The sequence below is a fragment of the Ambystoma mexicanum genome, chromosome 4p (genome assembly GCF_040938575.1).
Source record: "Ambystoma mexicanum isolate Mex_15411 chromosome 4p, UKY_AmexF1_1, whole genome shotgun sequence".
Taxonomy (NCBI): domain Eukaryota; kingdom Metazoa; phylum Chordata; class Amphibia; order Caudata; family Ambystomatidae; genus Ambystoma; species Ambystoma mexicanum.
In genome coordinates this window covers 901,941,091-901,963,466 of record NC_090927.1, presented here as the reverse complement: position 1 = coordinate 901,963,466, position 22,376 = coordinate 901,941,091, and the positions used below count along the sequence as shown (strand labels likewise).

General features: G+C 44.0%; 1 protein-coding gene across 4 annotated transcripts in view; it reads left to right on the top strand.

The window, feature by feature from the left end:
* The window catches only part of CASP8AP2 (caspase 8 associated protein 2), a 558,668-nt gene that overhangs the window by 379,452 nt on the left and 156,840 nt on the right, over positions 1 to 22,376 (top strand). For all 4 annotated transcript variants that reach the window (XM_069606478.1, XM_069606480.1, XM_069606477.1 and 1 more), the window contains one exon: positions 9,738 to 12,769. In XM_069606478.1, coding sequence (XP_069462579.1) covers positions 9,738 to 12,769 — 3,032 coding nt within the window. The remainder of the gene's footprint in view (positions 1 to 9,737; positions 12,770 to 22,376) is intronic.

Genomic DNA, 22,376 nt, shown 5'->3' with positions numbered 1-22,376 from the left:
TCCTATCCCTGTCACATTAAACCTTCAACTCTGCTCGACATCCATTTAACTAAGATATAATTCCTGCCTCCTCACCATTGTCTACATCTCTCCACATGCCTCCTCCAGCATGCTTCTATAGAAAGGTCAGCCATTCAAAACATTGAACCTTTCCTGCAGCAGGGTGGTTTGGTTTTCCATTTTGTAGATTTCATATGCCTTTCCCACCCATTCCCTATAAATTGGTAACTGGGCCCTTTTCCAATGTATGGTGAGACACGCTCTCGCTGTTTAACCGGTTCCTCAACGCTAAGCTATCCTCATCTCTTTCCACCCCAGTCAGTACTAATAGTGGCATTAAGGGTCTCTCCAATCCATCTACCTGCTTTATCCAGCCTAGCACCTCTTTCCCGTACGTTTGAACACTCAGGCAGCTCCACTATATGTGCGAGTGTGCCCCTGTCTCACTGCAGCCACCCTAACACATTGGGTTCACCCCTACATACATTCTCACCAGTTTCTGTGGCGCATATTGCCACCTATTAAGCAGTATGTAATTGTGCATTTTATACTGTATGGATAATTATCCCTTCCAGGTCTTCGAGCAGATCTGTTCCCATTCTGTATGACTGCATATACCTTTCCAATCTATTTTTGGCAGATACTGTCTTAGTCTTTCAAGCTTCCAACAGTGCTTTTTATATATGTTCGACACCATCTCCTTCGTTTCCACCTGCTTGTCCAGCACCGTCTCAAAAACTGTTAAAGGCCTTTCCAGTTTTCCCTTCCATCTTATCTCTGTGACACGAATCTGGGGATATAGTCCCTTTTCTTATAGGGAGGGGGTTGGGAGGAACCCTTCTGCTCTGGGCAAGACAGGGCATTACTATAACGTTTCCCCAGTTCCACCGCCTTTAACCACTCCGATAACAAACAAACCCATGTATCTTAGTAAGGCAGAGCCATTTATGTAAGGAAACAAGACTGGGACAAAGAAGAACAGAGGAGATCCTTTGGAGAGTAAAGGTAATCCAACTTAGAGGAGGAAGCTCTGTGGGGATGCAACGAGTCAACGTGAGGACCATGAGCGGTGCTTTAGTCTTTACCCAATGACTGAAAATAATCTCCGGATAAAAAGAGGAAGGACTAGACCCGGGGAGCAGAAGTGGTCAGCTGCAGAGGAGTTGTAAAAGGCGACACACTGCAGAGAGTTGGAGGAACGCCACAAAGATGCCCAAAATGAATCATAGCCTCTCTGTTCGATTCGTGGTCTCCAAAACAAACGAGGGATTGGGGTATAGACACAGAAGGCGTTCCTTAAAGGAATGGGCTCAGGTAGAGGCCTCGTAGACGCGTGGTGAGACACCAGAGCCTTGCAAATGACGCGACCCAGTAGCCCGACGGCAGCAAGACAAGGCAATCAGCCCTGTAAAGCAGACGCAGGCCGGTCTGTGTTCTCCGGGGGAAGACGGAAGGCCCCTGGAAGGACGTGGTAGGTGTTCGTACCCAGAGCATCGCTGGGTGGTGCTGCTGCCGATGTGAAAAAGGCAGAGCCCCACGGGTCCCTCTAACACAGAGCCCAATGGATACCAGGAAAAGGGTCGAGAGGAACCCCCAAAAAGGTATTCACCTGGGGAGAGAGGAGGACTAGAAAGGGTGCAGGCTGAATCTTGGGGGGGGGGGGGTGATGTAAACCCCAGAGAGGGACTCTGGCAAACTCCCCACCTCCCCCCTTTTAGATCTGTGACAACGGTGAACAAGACAGATGGAACCAGGCAGGAGAGTATACCCAGGCCATCAGAGAGACTTGTAGGAAGAATTGGATAACGATGCAGGATACCAGCCCCACTCTTCTTCGTTCCAGTGGTTGGGAAAAAGATAGTGCTTGGCACGTGAATAAACCCAACAACATCGCTTGGCATTGCGAATTTTGAAAGCCTGAGAAAGCCCAAGGGAAGTGCCATACCCCTTTGATTGTGAACAATCAGAAACCTGAAGAGACTCCGGGGAAGGGAGACACCACCTGATACTTATGGATCTTTTTCCACATCTTTTCTTTTGGAACTTTGTTGAAACTGTGGAAAGAGTTGCGAGTGGCCAGCTGAGACAATTCCCTTTTCAATGTATTTTGTGTTTAACATGTGAGGATCAGATTAGGATTTGGACACTGGGCAAAGGACTTTACTTTGGACATTCTGACACTAACACTAGTTAGTTTTGTTGAGGCAGAGAAACCCCTCAGGTTTGTGGCAAGTTAGGACTTTTATTCAAACACTGTTTTTGTTGTCAAATAAGTCTACCAACCATTTTATTACTCTTGTGTCATTATCCTATCAACACCCTTAGTCTACTCCCTTTAGTTGTAAAAGCATGAATGGGGATAAGGGGCCTCGGTCTAAGCCCATCTGAAATTGTGCAAAATAGAGCTATTTAGCCTCATTCCACAACTGACCTCCTCTCACAAGGCCACTTTCGTACCATTGTTGGAATCTTAGCGGTTTGTGAGTCAAGTCTTAAAGGGGTGCCCATATACAACTCTGGCGCAATGGCCATGTTGCCACCCTTCTCATGCCCCCTCTCTCCACCCAGATTGCTGCCAGGACCGGGTGACTACGTATCTTCCTCGAGATCTGTACCTGAGGCACCTATTGCCATTCCCGCCCCACTCACTGGTTGCAGCACCTAATTTTCTGGTGATGCCAGTTGCTTTTCGGTGTTATTCCTAATGTGGTTTACCAGAACCCTCAATTGTTAATTTTAATGTTAAAGGATACCTGTACCGCGCACTATAACCACCTCAGTGGTCCCATGGCGCTCTGGCGGCTCTGAAAGAGGGAGTGGGGGGTGGTTAGTGGGAATGAGCTGGAAAAGTGCAAGATAGCATTGCTGTGCTGTTGGCAGCCTCAGTCCGGTGGGTCCGTTGGCTGTGCTTGGGGTGTTTTACGGTCGGCAGTCGTCGTGTGCTGTTGTGCAATTCTATGTGCGGTTTGTTTTGGTGTTGCAGTGTAGTGAAGTTTGTGCGGTTTGCTGCGTTTAAGGCTTGTGGTTGTGTTTGGTTCAAGTTTGAGAGGTGTATGGAGTGAAATTGTTAGTGGGTTGGTTATTGATTCATGATTGCACGCTTGCTCCAAGCTTGGCAGGAGAGTCGTATAACAATCATTGAATTATATTTCTAGGTGCGACGCAGGCTAGGTTGAGGATTCCATCGAAGTGCGTCATATGCTAACATTTACAATTCTATCTAGATGTGGTGCATGCTAAGCTTCGGAAGTCCCTCTGTGTGGACATGCTAACATTTGTGATTCTGTCTAGATGCAACGCAGGCTAGGTTGAGGATTCCATCTATGTGTGGCACCTGTTAACATTCATAATTCCATCTAGATGTGGCATATGCCAGGTTTGAGAATTCCCCCCATGTATGCACATGCTAACATTCACAGTTCTATGTAGATATGACGCAGGCTAGGTTGAGGATTCCATTTAAGTGCTGCCTTGAAATAGTTTTCCATATGCAGGAGCCCAGCACCCCCCCCCCCCTCTTTCTTTGCTACAAGTCAGAGTGCTAAAAGCTATTCTAGCTTTTTTCCTCCTGCAACAAGAACATCATCATTGTCCTTTTGATCTCTTTGAAGAATGCCAGTGGGATCCATATCGGTAACATCTGGAACAGGAATACCAATCTGGGAAGTACTTTCATTGTAATCGTATGCAGCCTCCCACCCCTGGAGAAGGTAAGGGTTCCCCATCACTGCATGTCGTTTACAAATCTGGACCATAGATCAGGATAGCTAGCCTCATACATGTCGGTTCTTTTTTTCGTTATATTAACCCCCAAATAGTGAATCCTTGCCGTGCATGTTTTTATATGCGTCTCTGACAACAGTTCTAGAACTGCTGCAGAACTATTCCCAACAGTAAGGCTCGTGACTTATTCTAATGTATTTTGAATCTGGAGTTTCCAATATAACTCAAATAACCCCATTGATCTCAGCAACTAATCTTCCGCCACTTCAGGCATGCCAATATAGCATCCGTAAAGAGGGACAGTTGTTACTCAGTCTCCTACCATAAATCTCTGAAGATCATTATTACCTCCAATTGCTAACTCTAAAGGTTCTATTGATAGAGCAAACAGTAGTGGTGAGAGCGGGCAGCCTTGCCTCGTTCCCCTCTCAAGAGTAAACTTATCCGATGACACACCATTCACTGAAAGTCGTGCGTGCTCGATACAGGACCTCAATCTCCATTATCCTCAGTGTGGCAAACATAAATTGCCAGCCTACTCTGTTGATGACCTTTTTGGTGTTACAATGCAACATCCGCCCCAGGGTGTTCATGCAAAACCCAATCTGAGGCGTGTTGGGGACATACACTGCACAAACCGTCAAGCATTGATTTCCAATTGTGAATTTCGCTGCCGCCCAGTAACCTTTCAGATCACTTTACGTGCTCCACCACCAACCCGAGGTTCTTACGTAATATACCCACTCCTCCTTTTTTCCAGGGTACCGAGACCCTTTCATGTACAAAGAGCACATGTAATGGTTCTTGATGAAATAGTGGTCAGCATTGCCCATTTCCATTTAGGCCTTTGCAATATGGGTGACAGGATGCGTGTTAGTACACCGAATGGCAAACTTCCTTCACCACTAAACAGGAGGAGATCAATGTAATTTTGAAAAAGCCAAAGCAATACCAACATGTGAAACATCATCCAAAGCTGTAAATGTGTCCAACATGGACACCAACATCCTGTTTCCCCCTAACTCTCCTCTCCCCAGCCCTCCCCCTTTCCCAAAAAACCAACCCTCCCTTATTGAGATGTCCTGACACTCAATCAGGGCCACTCTGGTATCTCTTGCTGTCCCCAAGCCCGATCCCACAATACTCTTTTCTTTATCCAAGCCTTCAATTCTACAGTCACCCGCATCATCCCATCGGCCTAATTCACTGGATCACCCTAAAGCGCAGTGTCTAAAACCTTCCTCGTTTCATTTTCTAGCAGCGACCAACATTCTACCACTACATGCCATCCGTCTCATTTTCCTCTCCATCTGCCCTTCATGTCAAATTTCCTGTTGGCACTTCCTTTACCTCGTTCGCTTGGCCCCTGTGGCCTGGGGGCACCAGGTGCTGGTCTATGACTAGAGACTGCCCCCTGCTCTCCCTGAGTAAGGTGGGCTAAAGCTCTCTCAGCTGCACTGCGGGATGTTATGTGAAATTCCTTTAATATAGGCCCTTTATTATTTGACAAGGCGCCACTAGGACTGCCTTATTATTTGATGGTTGTAGCTTGCTCCCATCTTAGCTTTGGATTAGGCATTTTTCACACCCATTCATATAGTTTAATAAACACCTTTGACCTGTGATCACTTGTGTCGGTCTTTACTGTTGCCACCATGAGTTCCTTACAGTACCATCTCGTGACTCTGTTGTTTTTTGCGCCTGGTCGATTCTCCTCGATTTCTCAGTCTATCACTCATGTGAGTGGACTTCAAGGAGTGGAATCTTGTCTGTGGAGATCCGGAAGGAGTGCAGCAGGTTTCGGGAGGTAAGGGGGAGAATTTGATCTTTAGACTATTCAGGGTATTGGCGGTTTGCAGGTCAGGAATGTCGCAGATTGTTGAGATGCGTCAAGATGCAGGTTGTCGTAAGGCTGATTATGGCCACCAAACCAAAGGACGGAGTCGTCATCTTCAGAGTTCCTTTGTCGCATGGAAGAAAGGGGCAGCACAGCAGTTGGCGCTCAGCAGGCATCTCCGGTCCCTGGAAGTAGCTGCTGGCATCTTCCCTTCTTCCCTTTTGGATTTAGTTCCAGTGGTTGACTCTGTGCACCAGGAATTCAGCCTCTTATCCAGGAACCCAGCTAATCAGCAGTCATGCCACGTTCAAACTTTCGGGGGGTTGCTGTCTTTTCAGGACAGCAAGCCTCCCAGTTGGAACTGGTTCCAGGCAGGCATGTTGGAAGACAAAGACCAGCGGAGCTTCGGGATCCTCCCCTGTTTCTTGTACACACACAAACACACACCCCTCTCCATTCCCCCCGACCCCATTAGCAGGCTTCACAAAGGATTCCTGCCGAGGACAAAAGCAAAACCAGGACCTCCTAAACCCAGAAGTACAAAGAAAGGACAAGCAAACAAGAAATGACAAAAAAAGAATAGCCACCATTTTGCGTCAGTGGTGACCCTTCTGTGCATTACCACGGCTGTGAGCACAGCCTGCAAGTATAAATGACACAAAAGTCGGTAGAACACATCCACTGCCACCAGCCATTCAAGTATGTTTGTCACTTTAACAGAAATGTACAGGAGCAGTGAGAAAGGGGATACAATGTAGCCCCTCACCACTCCACATAAGGTGATGTGTGCTGATCTCACAATATAAAATATAGAAAGGATCAAAAGTATCCCTCTACTCTTGGGAACATGTGTTCTTACAAGGAAAATAAACTAAAAAGGTAAGCCCAAAGGCCTCCACAGCAACACTGCACAGAAAGTGCTTAGTGCTACAAAAGTAAATTACAGATGCCTATAAGAGTTGGAGGAAAGCATGACTCCAAAAATAAAGTGGGTAGAAACACAAAAAGGACTCCCATAGCCAGAGTAAAATGGGTGGGTGGGTGAAAAGGTTCCCACTCAGCCAGGAACATAGAGAAAGAATCTACGATTCCAGCAAAAAGTGTTGGGGGACGCGCAGGTGAAGGAGATTTGGCATAAAAATGGACAATCTACTGAACAGTTGGCATGCCCAGGTCACCTGGTGTTTTTCTAGAAGATATTTATTTATTTATTTATATACCGGAGGAACAATGTTCTTTTGATTACTAAAGAACTTACTATAGATAAGAAATTAGATCTGACCGGAAGCAGTGAGCTTCTTAGAGTTGTCTGAATTTGAGGGACATTCTGACCAGTTTGTGGAGGGGGGAAATAGAACAGTCACCGGGGACAATACAGAAGTGGACATACATAGATTAAGGACAGTCACATTATTAAGTGCAGTTAGGCGGTACGGCCAGCTGTGCTTTGATGTGACCATGATGGGTGAAGTGTTAGAGAGGAGTCAAAGGAAGTAAGGGACAGAGGCAAGTTAGGTGAGGGAACATTTTTAGCTAGCAGGCAGGTAAGTAGGTAACTTGGAGGAGAGGAGGTAGGCTTTTAGTTTGGTTTTGAACTTTGCCTATGGACATGAATGTATACATGTCCACGTTTATTTTGTCAATCATTGAATTTCCAGCAGTCTGGCCTCCGGAGTGGGTAGGGTTGACAAATTAATTTTGTTATCGTTAGGCTGTTCATTGTATGCATGATCCTTTGGAAAATAGTTCCAATCCCTAAACTGAATTGCTAAGAAAAGAACTGCTGGTCAGCTACCATTCTTCTGTGACATGTTGACATGTCGTGCATAGGGAAAAGGTAATTCAGAAAATATTAAAACCACACAGGGGCATTGAAAAACATGTGACAAAGAACGGTCACCGGCCCATCAGACAGAAAAAGCCAATTGGATAAATAAGAATGTCACCTAGAGAAGAGCAGTTTTGGTGGCGTGTAAAGGACGAAAAGCAGATTGATTGTAGTGGGTGGAAAATTCTTTCCACCCACTACATCAATCTGCTTTTCAATGGTCAAGGTAGGTGAAGCCTTGTGCTCAAATACTTTAGGTAGAAATGGAAGACGGGAAATACAATGGAAGCTAGAGGGAAGCGAGGGCTCGCAGGCTTTTTTAAGATGGAAAGATTAACATCATGTTTGAAATCAATAGGGGTGGAGGTGGATTTAGGAAGTGAAGAATTGAAGAAATAGGTCTAGAAAGATATGATCTGGGGAAAACTATAGGGACAAGAGAGGAAAAAAGATGATGCAAGGGAGAGGGTATAGGATAGGCACAAGTGGGAAAGAGCAGTTTCAGAATCAGATAAGTGGGAAAAGGAGGAGAGAGACTGAGCGGTAAAATAATGGGCAGATAATGGGCAATTTAAAGAGGGGGGAAAAGGTAGGCACATAGTTGGAGAACATTTTTAGAGGAAAAATAGCAAGATCACAGGGATGGAGTTGGGAAGAATGCGTACGATCAGAGGTAAGAAGAGATCTAAGACTATTAAGTTTGTGGAGTCAACAGGTGTGAGCAGAATATGAGACCAGTTTGAAAAGTATTTTTTGTCCGCAATGAGAGTGGAGTCAAAAGAGGAATGCTGAGAAAAGTATAGGTTAAGTTCAGAAAGGGAATGACATTTTTTTCCACCGTTGATCAGCGCGCGTATAGAGGACCGAAGTTGAGGGTGGTGCCAAGGTGGAGAAGATTTGTCTGAGGGAGAAAATGGGCAGAGTACTAGAGGTAGTCAAGAGTGTGGAACAAAGGGTACTTTAAAGACAGAGTGGCGAGTTGGTTGAAAGAAAAGATTAGGACGCGAGAGAGGGTTGGTAGTGGGGGGTTATATATGAGATGAAGGTAGAAGTGTTAAAGGTTTTGATATTACACTGAGAACAGTAGGAAGAGGCACAGGGATAAGGAAGAGGAACGTAAACAGTTTTTAGGGGAGTAAAATGAAGTTGCTTTGATAAAAGGTACATTAGCAGTAGAAGGAAAGATGAGGTCAAGAAAAGACCCAGAGTTGTGTTATGGGGAGTAGGGTAATTAGGTGAAAAGATTCGAGCAAAGGAAGAAAAGGGGAATTAGCATGTACTCTACAATGTCACTCACTCGTCTTCGGTATCTTGTAGGATGCACATGCGACAAATGGTTTCAGAGGTTGTAAGTAAAACAATCCCACAAAGTGACTTATTTATCTCAATTACATATGCAATGTTAATGCCACATGCTGATCATACTTCCCGGTAGTTGTAGCAACTGAATTCCAGATACATGATGTAGTTTGGCAGCAGTGTAATGGGAACAAAGGTGTGTGGTTGACGGATTGTCTTTGGGAATTCTTGCCCAGAATTGCCTCTGATTTGTTGGGAAGCATTTCTGTGACATTTTATTAACAATGAGTAGTGTGTGCTCGGAACCGAACAATTTCCTGAAATGTAGGCACAATAATTATGTGGAGTACCACTGGGTCCATGCTGCACTCACATTTTATAAATGCACACATTTATAAATACTGTTATCAATGCACATATTTGTTTGACCATTTATTTTCAACCATATACAAACATTTTTAAATTGGGATGATATGCATACAGGTTTTGAGTGGGCCATCAGAAAATGAACTGGAACTTGCAATGTAGCTCTGTTCTTCACCTATTTTAGCTAATAGGACACCCTTTTGAGTTAACAATCGGGAGGGGGTAAGTACCTTTTCCAGATAATCAGTAAAATAGCATTGGTGATGAACCATTTCCCAGTTGTTACTGAGCAATAGTTACTTTTTACTGAGTGTTGGTGTGGGTTGTGAATGACTAGCAGGCTGATACTTTAACGGTTTAGTGAAGGGTTGTTCAGAGGAGAATGTAAAACTCCAGCGTTGGCTCCATCCGATGAAACAGGTTATTTTGTCTTATTTATTCTCAGTAGGGGGGTCTCTCACTTTTGGCAAATATATCACCAATTTGCATGTCAACAATTTAACATGAATGTAAAAGTGAGGATTTGCTGTATCTGTAAATTTGTCAATGTGGCAGGTTTTATTTCCCCAATATATTGTTTTATACCTTGTTACCTGGTTAGATTAGTGGTTTAAAAGTTAGTGATTTGATCTGTAATGCATATCATTAACAATACTGTTGTGTTTTTTTCATTTAATACAACAGGATGACAGGGTTTCCGACTGTTCGAAGTAACCATAATAGGAATCATGTGCAGAGTTATATTCATGCGAAACCCTACAATGTATCCAAAACAAAAGACTTGAAGTCAAGGGAAACTGATCACAGCCCGAAGACAGATATTCGACAGCAAGCCACCCTCTCCAAAGATGTTCATCACACCAATTTGGTTCAAAATGGAGAAAAGAGCACAGCGTCTGATCATGAAAAAGACAGTACTTTGCAGTTAACTAAAATCTCCCATCAAAAGCTTTGCGTTGACCGTGTGCACTCATGTTTAGCAACTGAGAACTGTTCAAGCGAGGACGGTAAAAGAGGAAGGCAAGCAACAAAAGTTGTTGCTGGTAACAGTGGGGAGAATGTTGGCAAACAGAAAAGGGATGAAAAGTGTATAGAAAAACGTACTGATTGTAACCTAAGACTTGAGTATTGCAAGGCTTTGGTACCAGGGAGTATTGATACAGCAGGACCCCGCTCAGAGAATTTAGAAATTAACAGCTTCAATCCATGTGATAACTTGGAAGACCCTACCCATGGCAAACTAAATGAAAGTAAGGAAAGGTCTCGAGCACAGGGAGGATTCTATCAAGAAGAAAGATTAGCAAAAATAAGTGACTACTCAGACGCTGTTAACAAGAAAGACCATCAAGCACTCAAAGAATTGAAAATGATCAAACCAAGGGACAAACCTTCAGAGAAAGAGGTACAAAAGTTGGACTCTAGATTTAAACCTCTTGAAAAAGAGGCAAAAATATCTGAAACTCCAGACAAATCATCTGAAAAAGAGAGAAGGTCTGAAACCATCGAGAAAACTAATGAAAAAGAGGTAAAAATGTCGGAACCTATGGACACACCAAATGAAAAAGAGTCAAAAAAGTCTGCACCCAGTGACAAACCAATCGAAAAAGAGGATTGGTGTGAAGCTAAAGACAAACCTAATGAAAAAGATGCAAAAGTGTGTGACCCCAGAGACAGACAAACAAAAAAAGAGGCAGAAAAGTGTGCAACCAGTGACAAACCAACTGAAAAAGATGATAGGTGTGAAGCTAAAGACAAACCTAAAGAAAAAGACGCAAAAGTGTGTGACCCCAGAGACAAACCAACCAAAAAAGAGGCAAAAACGTCAGCAACCAGTGACAAAGCTACCGAAAAAGAGAAAAGAACATGTGAAACTAAAGGTAAAACTAACGAAAAAGAGGCACAAAAGTCTGAACCTAAAGACTATCAAACAGAAAGAGAGGAGAAAAGGTCTAAGTCTAGAGACAGTGCAATGGAAAAAGTGGGAGAAAGTTCTAAACTTAAAGAAAAAAATTCTGAAAAAGAAGTGAAAAAGTCTGAACCTAGAGACAAACCTACTGAGAAAGAGCCCAAAAAGTATGAACACAAGGACAAACGTACTGAAAAAGAGGTGAGAAAGTCTGAACAGAAGGAGAAACGTTTGGAAAAAGAGAAGATCTATGGATCTAGAGACAAACCAATCGAAAAGGAGGCCAGAAAAAATGAATATAAGGACAAAACTGCCAAAAGTGAGTTTAAAACATCTCAAACTACAGACAAACCTACTGAAAAAGAAGTGAAAATATTTGAACATCAAGATAAACCTATTGAAAAGGAGCAAGAAGAACCAAGGCGATCAAGTAGAGTTAACAGTTTGCATTCAAGAAGTGACCCAAAGACACCTGATCAGTTTACTAAGTGCCTTGCAAATGATTCCAGAAATTGGAAGGCAGAAGAGCACCGAAGCAAAAGGAGATCATTGAATTACAGTTCTAAAGATGGAAAATCTCATTCTACATGCAGCAGAGAGAATAGGCACACATCTCCCAAACAGAGTGGAAACAAACATGAAAGAAAATCAGAAAAGCACAAAAGTGAAGACAAAAACAAAAAACACAAAGAAACTAGAGAAGAAACTAGACATTCTAGAAGTGAAAGAAAAGAGACCAGTGATAATTTGCAAAACAGGCAGGAAACTGAGCAACCTCCAGAAAAGGAAAAAGGCAAATCGGGGAAAGGTTTTATAAACTCACAAACTACTGCACTTGGTTCTCCAGTTATCGAGGTGTGTGACACATTACATTCCCCACAGAATGTGGAAAACATGTGCAGAGATCCAAAATTAAGTTTCATGGAAAAGTTAAATTTGACCCTCTCACCCACAAAACGAAAATCTATTGCTGAAATAGAGGAGCTCCAAGCCGTTCTTCATAAGGCCCGGAAAGAAGGTGCTACGAGGGCACAGAAGTTGCCAGTGCCCATGGTAGATGTTACGGATTCAAAAGAACAAACTGAATGCACAGTTCAGCCTGTGAGCATTGAAAAGAGAATCTTGGAAAAAGAGGTACCCAATGGTGCATCTTCCAGTAGAATTAAATCTTTGGAAAAAGGTGTGGTTTGCACCTGGCCTCTCAAATCATCAGTTAAGAACACAGATGATATAGTTCTAGCAACAGAGATGGACAAAAACGGAACAGACCTCCATACATCAAATGTGTTACAGGAAGCCCATTGTCTGATTACAGCCATAGATGATGATTTGGAAACTGTAAGTTCTGAGGAGCTTGACTCCCGTAGCATGGTGGATGATACAGGAGGCTCTAAATTGGGGTCTTCTATGGAGAGTGACCTATGGAATGGTTGTACTGACAGGGAAACCTCTGACAACTCTTCCGGTGTGCAAACTGTTTTCAAAACGGTTTGTGAAGCGGGTATGTTAAAATCAAAGCCACATAGTGCAAATGTTGCTGTAAACATTGCCAGCTTAAAACCAAGCTTGACTGAATCGGAGATAAATATAGTAACGTCACTGGGTGAAAATGTGAACAGCTTACAGACTGGTAAAAGTGAAACTATACCAGCTTCTGAAGATGAAAGCTCAGTTTTGAGTGTTGACCTCAACCACTTGAGAAATATTCCGCAAGTGATTAGTCCATTAACTAGTCCTATAAGGCCGGTGGTGAAAATCCATAGGTTGGAGAGTTCCGCCATGGCTTCAGTCGTGAGAAGTTTAAATAAAGGTAATGTTTTTTGTAGTTAAATATTAATTTGTACAGGGTAATTCAATTTCTCTTAAGACCACGCTGCATGCTCTTTGTTTTCAGTTTGAAACTCATTTGATGATGTGTTATGAAGACCTTGTAATGCCACCTTTGATCACACTATTCTGGTTTATTAAGCTTGTTAATTTGATTATTTAATTGATTATTAAAAAATATACAGGCAGAGGTTGGAAACAATAGACAACTGCTATAGACAGGAATTAATGGTGGAATGGTAGTTAAAGACAATGGATTAAGGAGAGGAATAGAAGCAAATGTTTTGATAGCCAGCAGGAAGTCAGGGGGGGCCTTTCAATAAAACATGCTGATAAACTAAATGTTGTGTGATGAATCTGATGTCACCACTCCTTTTCCAGAGGTAGCCTCTCCTCATGTGGCATGGGGTCGGCAGCCACTACCTAATACTGACCCTGGGGATGGCTATGTGAGGGAGGATCACATGAGGAAAGGTGACCCTCAGAGGGATGGACAGGCTTCATTGGATGAGACATGCTATCCCCCTTTCGTTTAAGGTATATGCCCTCCATTGCACATGCCTTGATGGCATATTGTGATAACACCCTTCCACAACATACAAAACCTTCCGACAGAATTAATGAACATTTTACACCTAGTAAAATAACATGTACTGAGGAGTGGAAGAGGATTTCCATGAGAGAGTGTGATCCATAATGCACAGTCTAGAGTTGTGAAGAATGTGATTGGCCCAAGATATTTCCCAGCCTCGAGCGGGGAATTTAAATCAGCCACTGCTGAAAGATGAGACCGCTCCCTTTTCCAAGGGTCAACTGGGAAACTGACGGGAGATGCAGGTTGCGGTGCGGAACAGATGGCATCCAAATCTGGGAGGGAACCCAGAAGGCAGTCGAGTAGAGGCGTTGAGAGAGAGCTGACCCAAGCATTCTTGGCCGGTTGGGCAGACCTGAAAGCAGAGGGGAACCGAGTCGTGGTTGCCGAGCACTGCCGGTGAGATGAGAAGTGCAGAAGTGAACTCCGCCAGAATGGCCATGTAGGGAAGCGGCGCTGGTTGGCTGCAGAATCGCCTGCGGAAGACGGAAGTCACGATGGGAATTGGAAGCCAGGGCTGGCTTCTTTTCGACTCGCAGAGCAAGAATGCTCTGTGTCGTTAACTGTGGAAAACCGCTCAAATCCAGCGAATACTAAGAGGTGGGTACCCGAATACATACAAGTGGAGTGAAAGGCTGTATGTTGCCGGTGAACCCAGAGGAAAGGAGGGGGCGCTGAAACTGAGGCAAAGAAACCCTCAAAGAATGAACTTATTGCAGCAGAGTGGGGAAGAGAATAATCCTCATTGGAATCACGATCATCTTCATAGTCGCAGGAATTTTCCAAAAAGTGACTTGGGGAAGACCCATACTCCCTTGCACTGAATGAGAAACGGAGATTGCAACCTAAATTCCTGGCAGGAGAGTATACCAGGTGTTTTGCGAGCCTAGGACTGTTGGGACAGTTTTTCTAAAGTCCACCCAGGGGCTTTATGAAACTGTACCATGGGCAATACAGAAGCTCCAACACTTGGTATAAGGCTGTACCACCTGAGATAATGGAGGGAGTGAGGGCTGTAGATGGGAACAAAGAACCTCTAGCATACATATGTTCCAATGAAACACTGGTATATTGTAAAAAGAATGGTTTATTTTATATATACACAGGCAAAGAGAATTTTTTAGAAAGGTAAGTACAATCATTATTCATAAACACAATTATAAAAACCAACACAATACTTATGGTATGCAGACCAAAGTATAAACCTTAATTAGAATAGCAGTATACAGTTCAAGGTGAGTAAAACCTAGTGTTAAACATTTAGAATGGCAGAATGCTATTCATGGCGAGTAAAACCACAGTAGTTAGACTTATACAATGACACAAAGGGAAGTAGACCCTACTGGTAATAACCTACATTGTTATTCTGTTTCAGGAATACTATAATTATACCAACACTATTGCAAGTAAATCTGGCCACTGTATACATTATTCTGTTTCAGGAATAATACACTTGCACTACCAAACAGTTAAGCACCTGGCAACATATGTAACTTATTCCTCTGTCAGGAATGGATACAGTACCATTAACAATACTTTCTGGAATAGTGGAACACAATTTAAAGGTAAGTAAATAACTTATATAATTTCCATAGGGTCTGTAAGCTACTCCTGGATAAGTAAGAACTCTGGATACACATTTAGAAAGGCACTAATCTATTCAAGATGAGTACAATCTTATTGGTCATAAACTCTTACACTATTTCTATTACAGGAATATGTACTTAAACCAATGATACTTTTCAAAGAGTGTAACACAGTTCTAAGGTAAGTAAAGAACTGTGCCTACTTTTCAGAGGCACAGAATGCAACTCTAGGATAAGTGAGAAATTAGTGACACTTTGTAACTTATTCTGTTTCAGGAATCGGTCACACACTAACATCTTTACAAGTAAGCACTTGCAACACTTATTATATTTTCAAGTCAAAGGCCTTATCTTTTTGAGTCCTTCCCTATTCTAAGGCATGTGTTCTCAGAGGCAGAAAGAGCACACCAGTGGTCTAGTGACCCAACAGTAGGCCAGTCTGGATGAGGCTCAGATGCAGGAAAGTCTGAGTTCCAGAGGATTTCTGATTCAACAAGTACAGACTTTGGAGATAGTAGAAAGTGTTCAGGGACAAGAAGGTTGAGCCTAGCGAACGGTATGAGGTAACTCTCAAATACATGAATCACCCACTCAGCTACACAAGACGTTTGGTAAGTACTACCCTCATCCACACAGTACCTCGGCAGTGAAGAAGAGCTTGCAGACAGGCGCCTTCACGATGCAGCAGCACAGGACCCAGTTTCTGGATGCTTAGTCGTGGTGACGAAAGAACAGATTCTGGATCGGTGCTTGCAGCGGCAGTCGACAGAAAAGGCTCCTAACAGGATTGTTTTGATGCTTCTCGCGGCTTTGTGAATTTGGCGCCCTTAACAATGTACCAGATGAAGAACGTTCATCACCGATCTGATTCACCTCGCTATCTCGGTCCAGCACTCTGGTGAGGGGACTTCAAGGAGTGTAATCTTGCTTCTGGAGGTCCAGCAGGAGTCCACCCAAGTTTCAGCGAGACTCAGATTTCAGAAGACGTTGCACAGCACTGAGCCTTGAGGTCCCTGGGTATTTGCGGTTTGTAGTCGAGGAAAAGCACAGCTCGTTGTGGGATAGCTCGCAATGTAGGACTTTTCAAGACAGGTTGGTCCCACCAGTCCAAGGGTTGGCACCATCGTCAACTTTGGGACTCCCAGGTCGCATGGAGGGAAAGGGTCAGAACAGGCTCTGGTTACACAGCAGGCATCTCCGGTCACTGGAATCGGCTACACCAGTTTTCTCTTCATTTTCCTGTTCAGATTCAGCTTGGTGGTCAACTTGTCTTCAGCTTCCAGAATAGGACAGTTATACAGGAACACACACACCTTCTGCAAACTCTTCCTGCAGTTTACAGAAAGGGGTGGGTGGCTGTCCATTCAGGACAGACCCCCCCCCCCCCAGGTAGGAACTTGTTTTACTCAGGCACACCAGAAGACAAAGGGCTGCAGAGTCCAGACTGCCTTCAGGGACACTCTGGAACCTCGCCGGTCTACACAAAGGGTTCCTGACAAAGACAAAACTTCACCCACTTCCCCCACCCAGAAAGGCAGTAGAAGGAACAAGAAAGAACAAGCACACTAATAATGGCAAAACAGAGAGAAACGCCACCATTCAAATGGATTGTGTCCTCCCACGTATTCCTCATCTTGTGAGATCTCCTTCCAGCGTCAGATGTTTGGCATTTTTTTTGCATTAGGGGTGCCATGCGTCGTAGACTTGTCCCTCAACGGCCTCCGTCTGCTCTTGAGGCTGACATCACCCATGGCATATATAGCACGCTCCGCGCTCGTTACTTCAATTCCGTCTTTCCGCTGGTTTTGCTTTGGATACAGTACGGTTTCTTGCGAGTTTCGACTGTTTTTGCGAAAATGTTGACCACCCCCTAACCCCCCAGACAGGGTTTAAAAAGTGTGTAGAGTGTGGGTCGAAGAAGTCCATCACCAACCGACACCGCGTTTGCCTATGATACCTCAGGATTGGAAATAAAACAGCAGACTGCAGTTCCGGTCAGTCTATGACAGGGAGGGCTCTAAAGGAAAGAAAGGGGGAACTCGCAGCAGTTAAGCACCATCATAAGTCCCCTTCGATGACGCCATTGAAGAAAATATCATCGGACGAACCAAGTTCGAGGGTTGAGTCACAGCTGAGATAGCGTACTATAAAACGCTCTCACTCTCAGACTGATTCTCGTCACTCCAACTTGTCGTTGGGGAGAAGATCAAAAAAGAGGCATGATAGATCAGTCTTCCTCCTCAGATTCCTCTCCCGACCGCAGGGTGTCCTGCCCAGGTAGGTCAGCCTCTAAAGCTGAATGGGAGACGTGCGGTCTTCAGATGATGATTTTCAATAAGATGGTTTCGGCCTGTTCGAAAGAACCATTGAAAGGCCACGACTCCATTCCGCTTATTATGGCAGATAGGGTATCCAAATAGGATAAAGCTTGTGCGCCATTGAGCCCAAGCTGAAAGTTGTCGAGGCGTGGAGGAGAGTTCTGTCCCTCTTCCCTTGACGACTCAGAGTCGTGGGTCGACTCCATCAAGCTCGTCGAAGTCCATACCTTTTGACGTCAAAGCCATCAAAGTCTTCGAAGGAAATGGAAAAGAGTTATAAGCCCTTGGTCAAAAATGACTCCAGTCTTCTATTTTTGAAGAGGCAGAGCCCTCAGACTAATACACACTGCATTTTGGCCTAGAGTACCGGGCACCAAATGACCCAGAGGCATTGGTGTATGAGGAGTTCAGGATGGAAAATCTGTATCCGAATTTGAAGAGCGCAAGTGGACTAGACTCCTCCCCTGAGGTTGACTTTGCTGAATCTGACCCTGCTGCGCATTGGGAAGCATCATGCAGGCAGTAATGAACAGGGTCACAGAATACCTTTGGTGGGGGAGATCAACTACTGCATATGAGCAGGGCGACCTAATGGAGGTACTAGAAAAAGGTCCACAAAAAGACCATATCTTGCCATGTCATACAGCATTACAAAGGAGAGTGGTGGCAAATTGGGAGTCACATAACACTAACCCAACAATCAATACAAATCTGACAAGGAAGTACAAACCTTCCAGTATAGAACCTGACTTCCTACACCTGACGGCCTAGTTATGCAGGCTGCTACATCCACCTCTAGGGCAGCAGTGCATTCTACCATTCTTCCGACTGGGCCGACAAACGCTGTGACACCCTGGCAAAAGTTATTTTTTTCGGCCATGGCCCTTAAATTGATGAACGCCAATTGTGCTCTGGCTAACTTCACCCACACTTTGTGGGATGTGATTGCGAAGGCAGCTGATCATACCCCTGAGGGAGAAGAAAGGGGGGGCTTCCTTAATATCATAAAGGTTGGCAAGTATGCAATGTGCAAATCCCTCGAATCGGGGTTGGACTAACTTCTTGGAGCCATCACCAGCACAAGTGAATTGCAACTGACTGGCAGAGACTACCCTCAGGGGTGAAACATTATGGTTCCTGTGATTTTTGGCCGCAAGACATCGTTCTTGGGGTTTGGACTGCTTTAACTTATGACTTGGCTCTATCATTTACTGCATTTAGTCTACTTACTTGCTTGCTGAATAAGTATCTTTATGAACCTATGGTAAATGAATATAGTTGTATCATACAGCATTGTGGGATAATACTACCTGTTAAATTAATTTTTCCAGTGTGTTCAGAAGGACGGTTTTGTTTGTTTTATTATTTATATTGCGCACCAGACCCAAAGGTATGCGGGCGCGAAGGCATAAAGAGGGTTGTTAAGCTTAGGTTACATATTAGACAGTATAACAAATACAGCTGTGGTTACAATAATTTATGCATGAGCGACAGGCAAGGCAGATAGGTATGTACAATAAATACAGAGAGTAAGTGTGAGACACATATGTCTAACGAGAACATTGGGGTCACATATATACAATAAATACTGGGAAGTTGCAGGAGAGGAGAGGTCAGATGTCTTGTTCCTTTAGCCGGTGAATGAGACAGGATCTAAATTGTAGGTAGGGTAGATCTTCCATTAAGGCAGGGGGGAGGGAGTTCCAGTATTTTGCTGCTTTAACGGGGAAGCTACTCCCACCGGATTTAGTACGCTTAAATGTGGGTACTAGTAGAAGATTAGAATGAACTTTTCGTAGGGGTCGAGAGGCTGTTTGTCTAGTGAATCTAGTTATGAGGTATTGTGGAGCTGATTGGTTGAGACATTTGTGTCAAAGATGCAGTTTTGAGGAGAATCTTGTCTTTTGTAGAGAGCCAGTTGACGGATCTCCTGAGGTCAGATAAATGGGCACTTTTGGGGAGGCTTAGAGCAGCTCTTAAGGCATTGTTTTGAAGGGTCTGAATTTTGGACATGATGTATTTGTTGCCACCTATATAGACTGCATTGCAATAATCCAATTTGGGCAGGATAAAGGCTCTCGCTAGAGTAATGCAGTTGTTGGGCGAGAGGAAGGGCTTGGCTGCTCTGATTAGCTTACAGGTGTATGAGGTGGCTGAGGCCATGGCATTTACTTGTTTACCAAAGGTACGCGTGGAATCTATGTAGAAGCCTAGGGTTTTAACTACCTTGGCCACAGTAATGTTGTTGTTTTCAATTATGAAGGATGAGTAGAACGGTCCTAATTTCTTGATGTTAGATGGGGTCCCTAGAATGAGAAGTTCTGTTTTATCATCATTCAGGCATAGACCGTGAGATGCCATCCATGCCTGGATGATGAGGTATACTCTGTTCACAAAGGCCAAATCCTTGTCATAATCGCTCGTCAACGGGATGAGGATCTGTGTATCATCTGCGTAATTTGTGTAGGTGATACCTAGATCATCGTAAAGGGGCTTTGTGAAGATGTTGGAGTAGGAGAAACACAGGAGCCCTGGAGTACACCGCACGAAATGGGTGTGGGGTCCGCAGCTGCAAGTGGAGAGAACTCGCATTGTCCTATTATCAAGAAAGGACTGGATCCAGGCGACTGCCTCCTGAGAGAAGTGGGCCGCAGAGACCATATGGTTGCAAAGTATAGAATGGTCTACCAAGGCAAACAGGGCTGAGAGATCAAGGAGTGGAAGGAGTGCTCTCTTACCTTCGTCTCTCAGTGAGTCCATTTCTGCATTGAGGTCTGAGCGCAGTCTCAGTACCGTGTTGAGGTCTAAAGCCAGACTGTCGAACTCCTAGTAAGTGGTTTTCTTCCAGATGATGCTGGATTTGTGGGTATGCTATTTTATCCACTGTGGTAATGGGGTGGTAGTTAGTGGGGATGGATGTGTCGAGGGATTGTTTTTTCAGAAGGGGGAGGACACAGGAGTGTTTCAGGTTGCTAGGTATGGTGCCTAATGTGAATGAGGCGTTTGAGTTTAGTGATGAAGGGGGACAGTTCACGGGCAGCGCCCTTTATGATTTGAGCTGGACATGGGTCACCATGACAGTTAGACGGTTTGAGGGTAAGGATAACTTTTTCGACTTCTTTAATAGATACTTTGTGAAAGTCGAAACAGGGGGTCATTGGTATAGGTGGAGGTATGACGTTCGTACCAGTCTTGGAGATAGTAGCATTGGTGCCAGTCTTGGAGGCAGTAAGGGTGTCTTTTTTTTATTGTTGATTTTCACTTGGAGAGTTGTTATCTTGTTGGCCAAGGCATTTTGAATGCTCGTACACCAGTTTTTTATCCTTAAGACAGGAGTCGGGAGCTTGAATTGGTGATTCTACTTCTTTAAGGATGGCAAACAGTTCTTTATTAGATTTGGCTTGGGAAGTTCGGGGGTTGTAGGAAGTTTGTTTGGCTAAGATAATTTCTTTTTTGTAGAGGGTGGCTAGTTTATTCAGGTTATTTTTGTTGAAGTCTGAAGGGTCTGATCTCCAGGTTTTTTTTTATCTTAGAGGTTTCTCTTGTCTAATTGCTTTTAGGTGAGGCGAAAACCATGTGTTTAAATGTTGGCGGGGTTTGCTCTTTCTAATCTTCAATGGAGCAATAACGTCAAGAGATGCAAGCATCACTTTGTTGTACATTTCTATCATGGTGGATGGGTCAGTCTGGTCTGGGATGGAATTCAGTGTAGGAAGGATCAGGGCGATAAGATTTTCAGGGGTAATATTTCTATTATTTCTGTTGGGAACGGCGGGTGCTATGCTAGTAGTAGTTGTAGGAGATGTGAGCTCTAACGTGAAGGATATCAAGTAGTGGTCGGACCAGGGCTGAGGAAATATAGAGGTGATGATATTTGGGCAATTGTGTTCGGCAATCCAATCAAGGGTCCTTCCTTTATTGTGAGTGGGTTCTGTGATCTTTTGGGTAAATCCTAGTTTCTCTAGGGAATTATTAATCTGTGAAGCGTTGGGGTCAAGTGGGTCACTGAATCCGAGGTTGAAGTCTCCTAAAATGAGGCATTGTGATGAGTTTTTAAAGTTATCAGATAGTAAGTGTGTGAGGTCTTCCTCAAAGGAACCCAAAGGGCCTGGTGGACAGTATATCAAGCGAATGGTAATAGTTTGAGTATTGGAGATGGTAAGTTTGGAAGTGAGGGATTCACAGGAGACAGGAGTTTGTATTATGGGGTGTGGAGAGTCTTAACGTTGGATTGTTCTTGACAATTATAGCAAGACCTCCACCTCTGGAGGTGCGGCGACCCAGTCTTATGAGACTATATTAAATAACGGTATGCTTTGTACTACTGTCTAAATGGAATGTGTGTGTGCGCCATACTGTGTACTCATTGAAGGCCCCTGGCCCTAATCACACATTCCTTACTGCTCTCCATTGTTACCTTGATTGGGTTTTGGCTAACCTCAGATTCCCCTTTTCACTACAGTTAGGGTGGCCTTCTAAATTCTGTCCACGAGGCCAGATTCTAGAAATCCATCTCAATACCATTCACCTTGATTTCTCTACTTTAAAAACCATCCCAGGCTTGCATTATCTTCAAAACATGCTACCTGGCAGAGGAACTTGGCATCCCTGGAGGATAATACAATGCCAGGAGTCAGGACATTGACAGGTTTGAAATCGGAATTGCAAAAAAGAAAGGGCATGCCTTTCCAGACATGCGGAATACAGAAGACTGATAACATACACACAAGGTTGGCTTAGCCATATGTCTACCCGCTTAGCATTTATTTCATAAACTGCTTTGAAGTCCTTTCCCGCTGTTACCTGTTACTTCCTCAACCAATAAAGCACCTTCTTCCTCACGTCCACAATAATCCCTTCTCCCACTCCCAACACGACCGAACCTACAACATAATTCTGTCACCTCATTAACTGTTGGTGTCCTGCTCCAATTTCATCTTTCTTGGTGACTTTACCCTAGAGATAATCCAACAAACAAAACCATTAAATCAGTTGTCTTTTCTCCTCATGTGGTAGGCCATGCCTAAGAAGCACATTCTGTAAAGTGACTGTTCGCATCATCCTGTCTTCCGTGATTCTGGACTGAAACCTTGC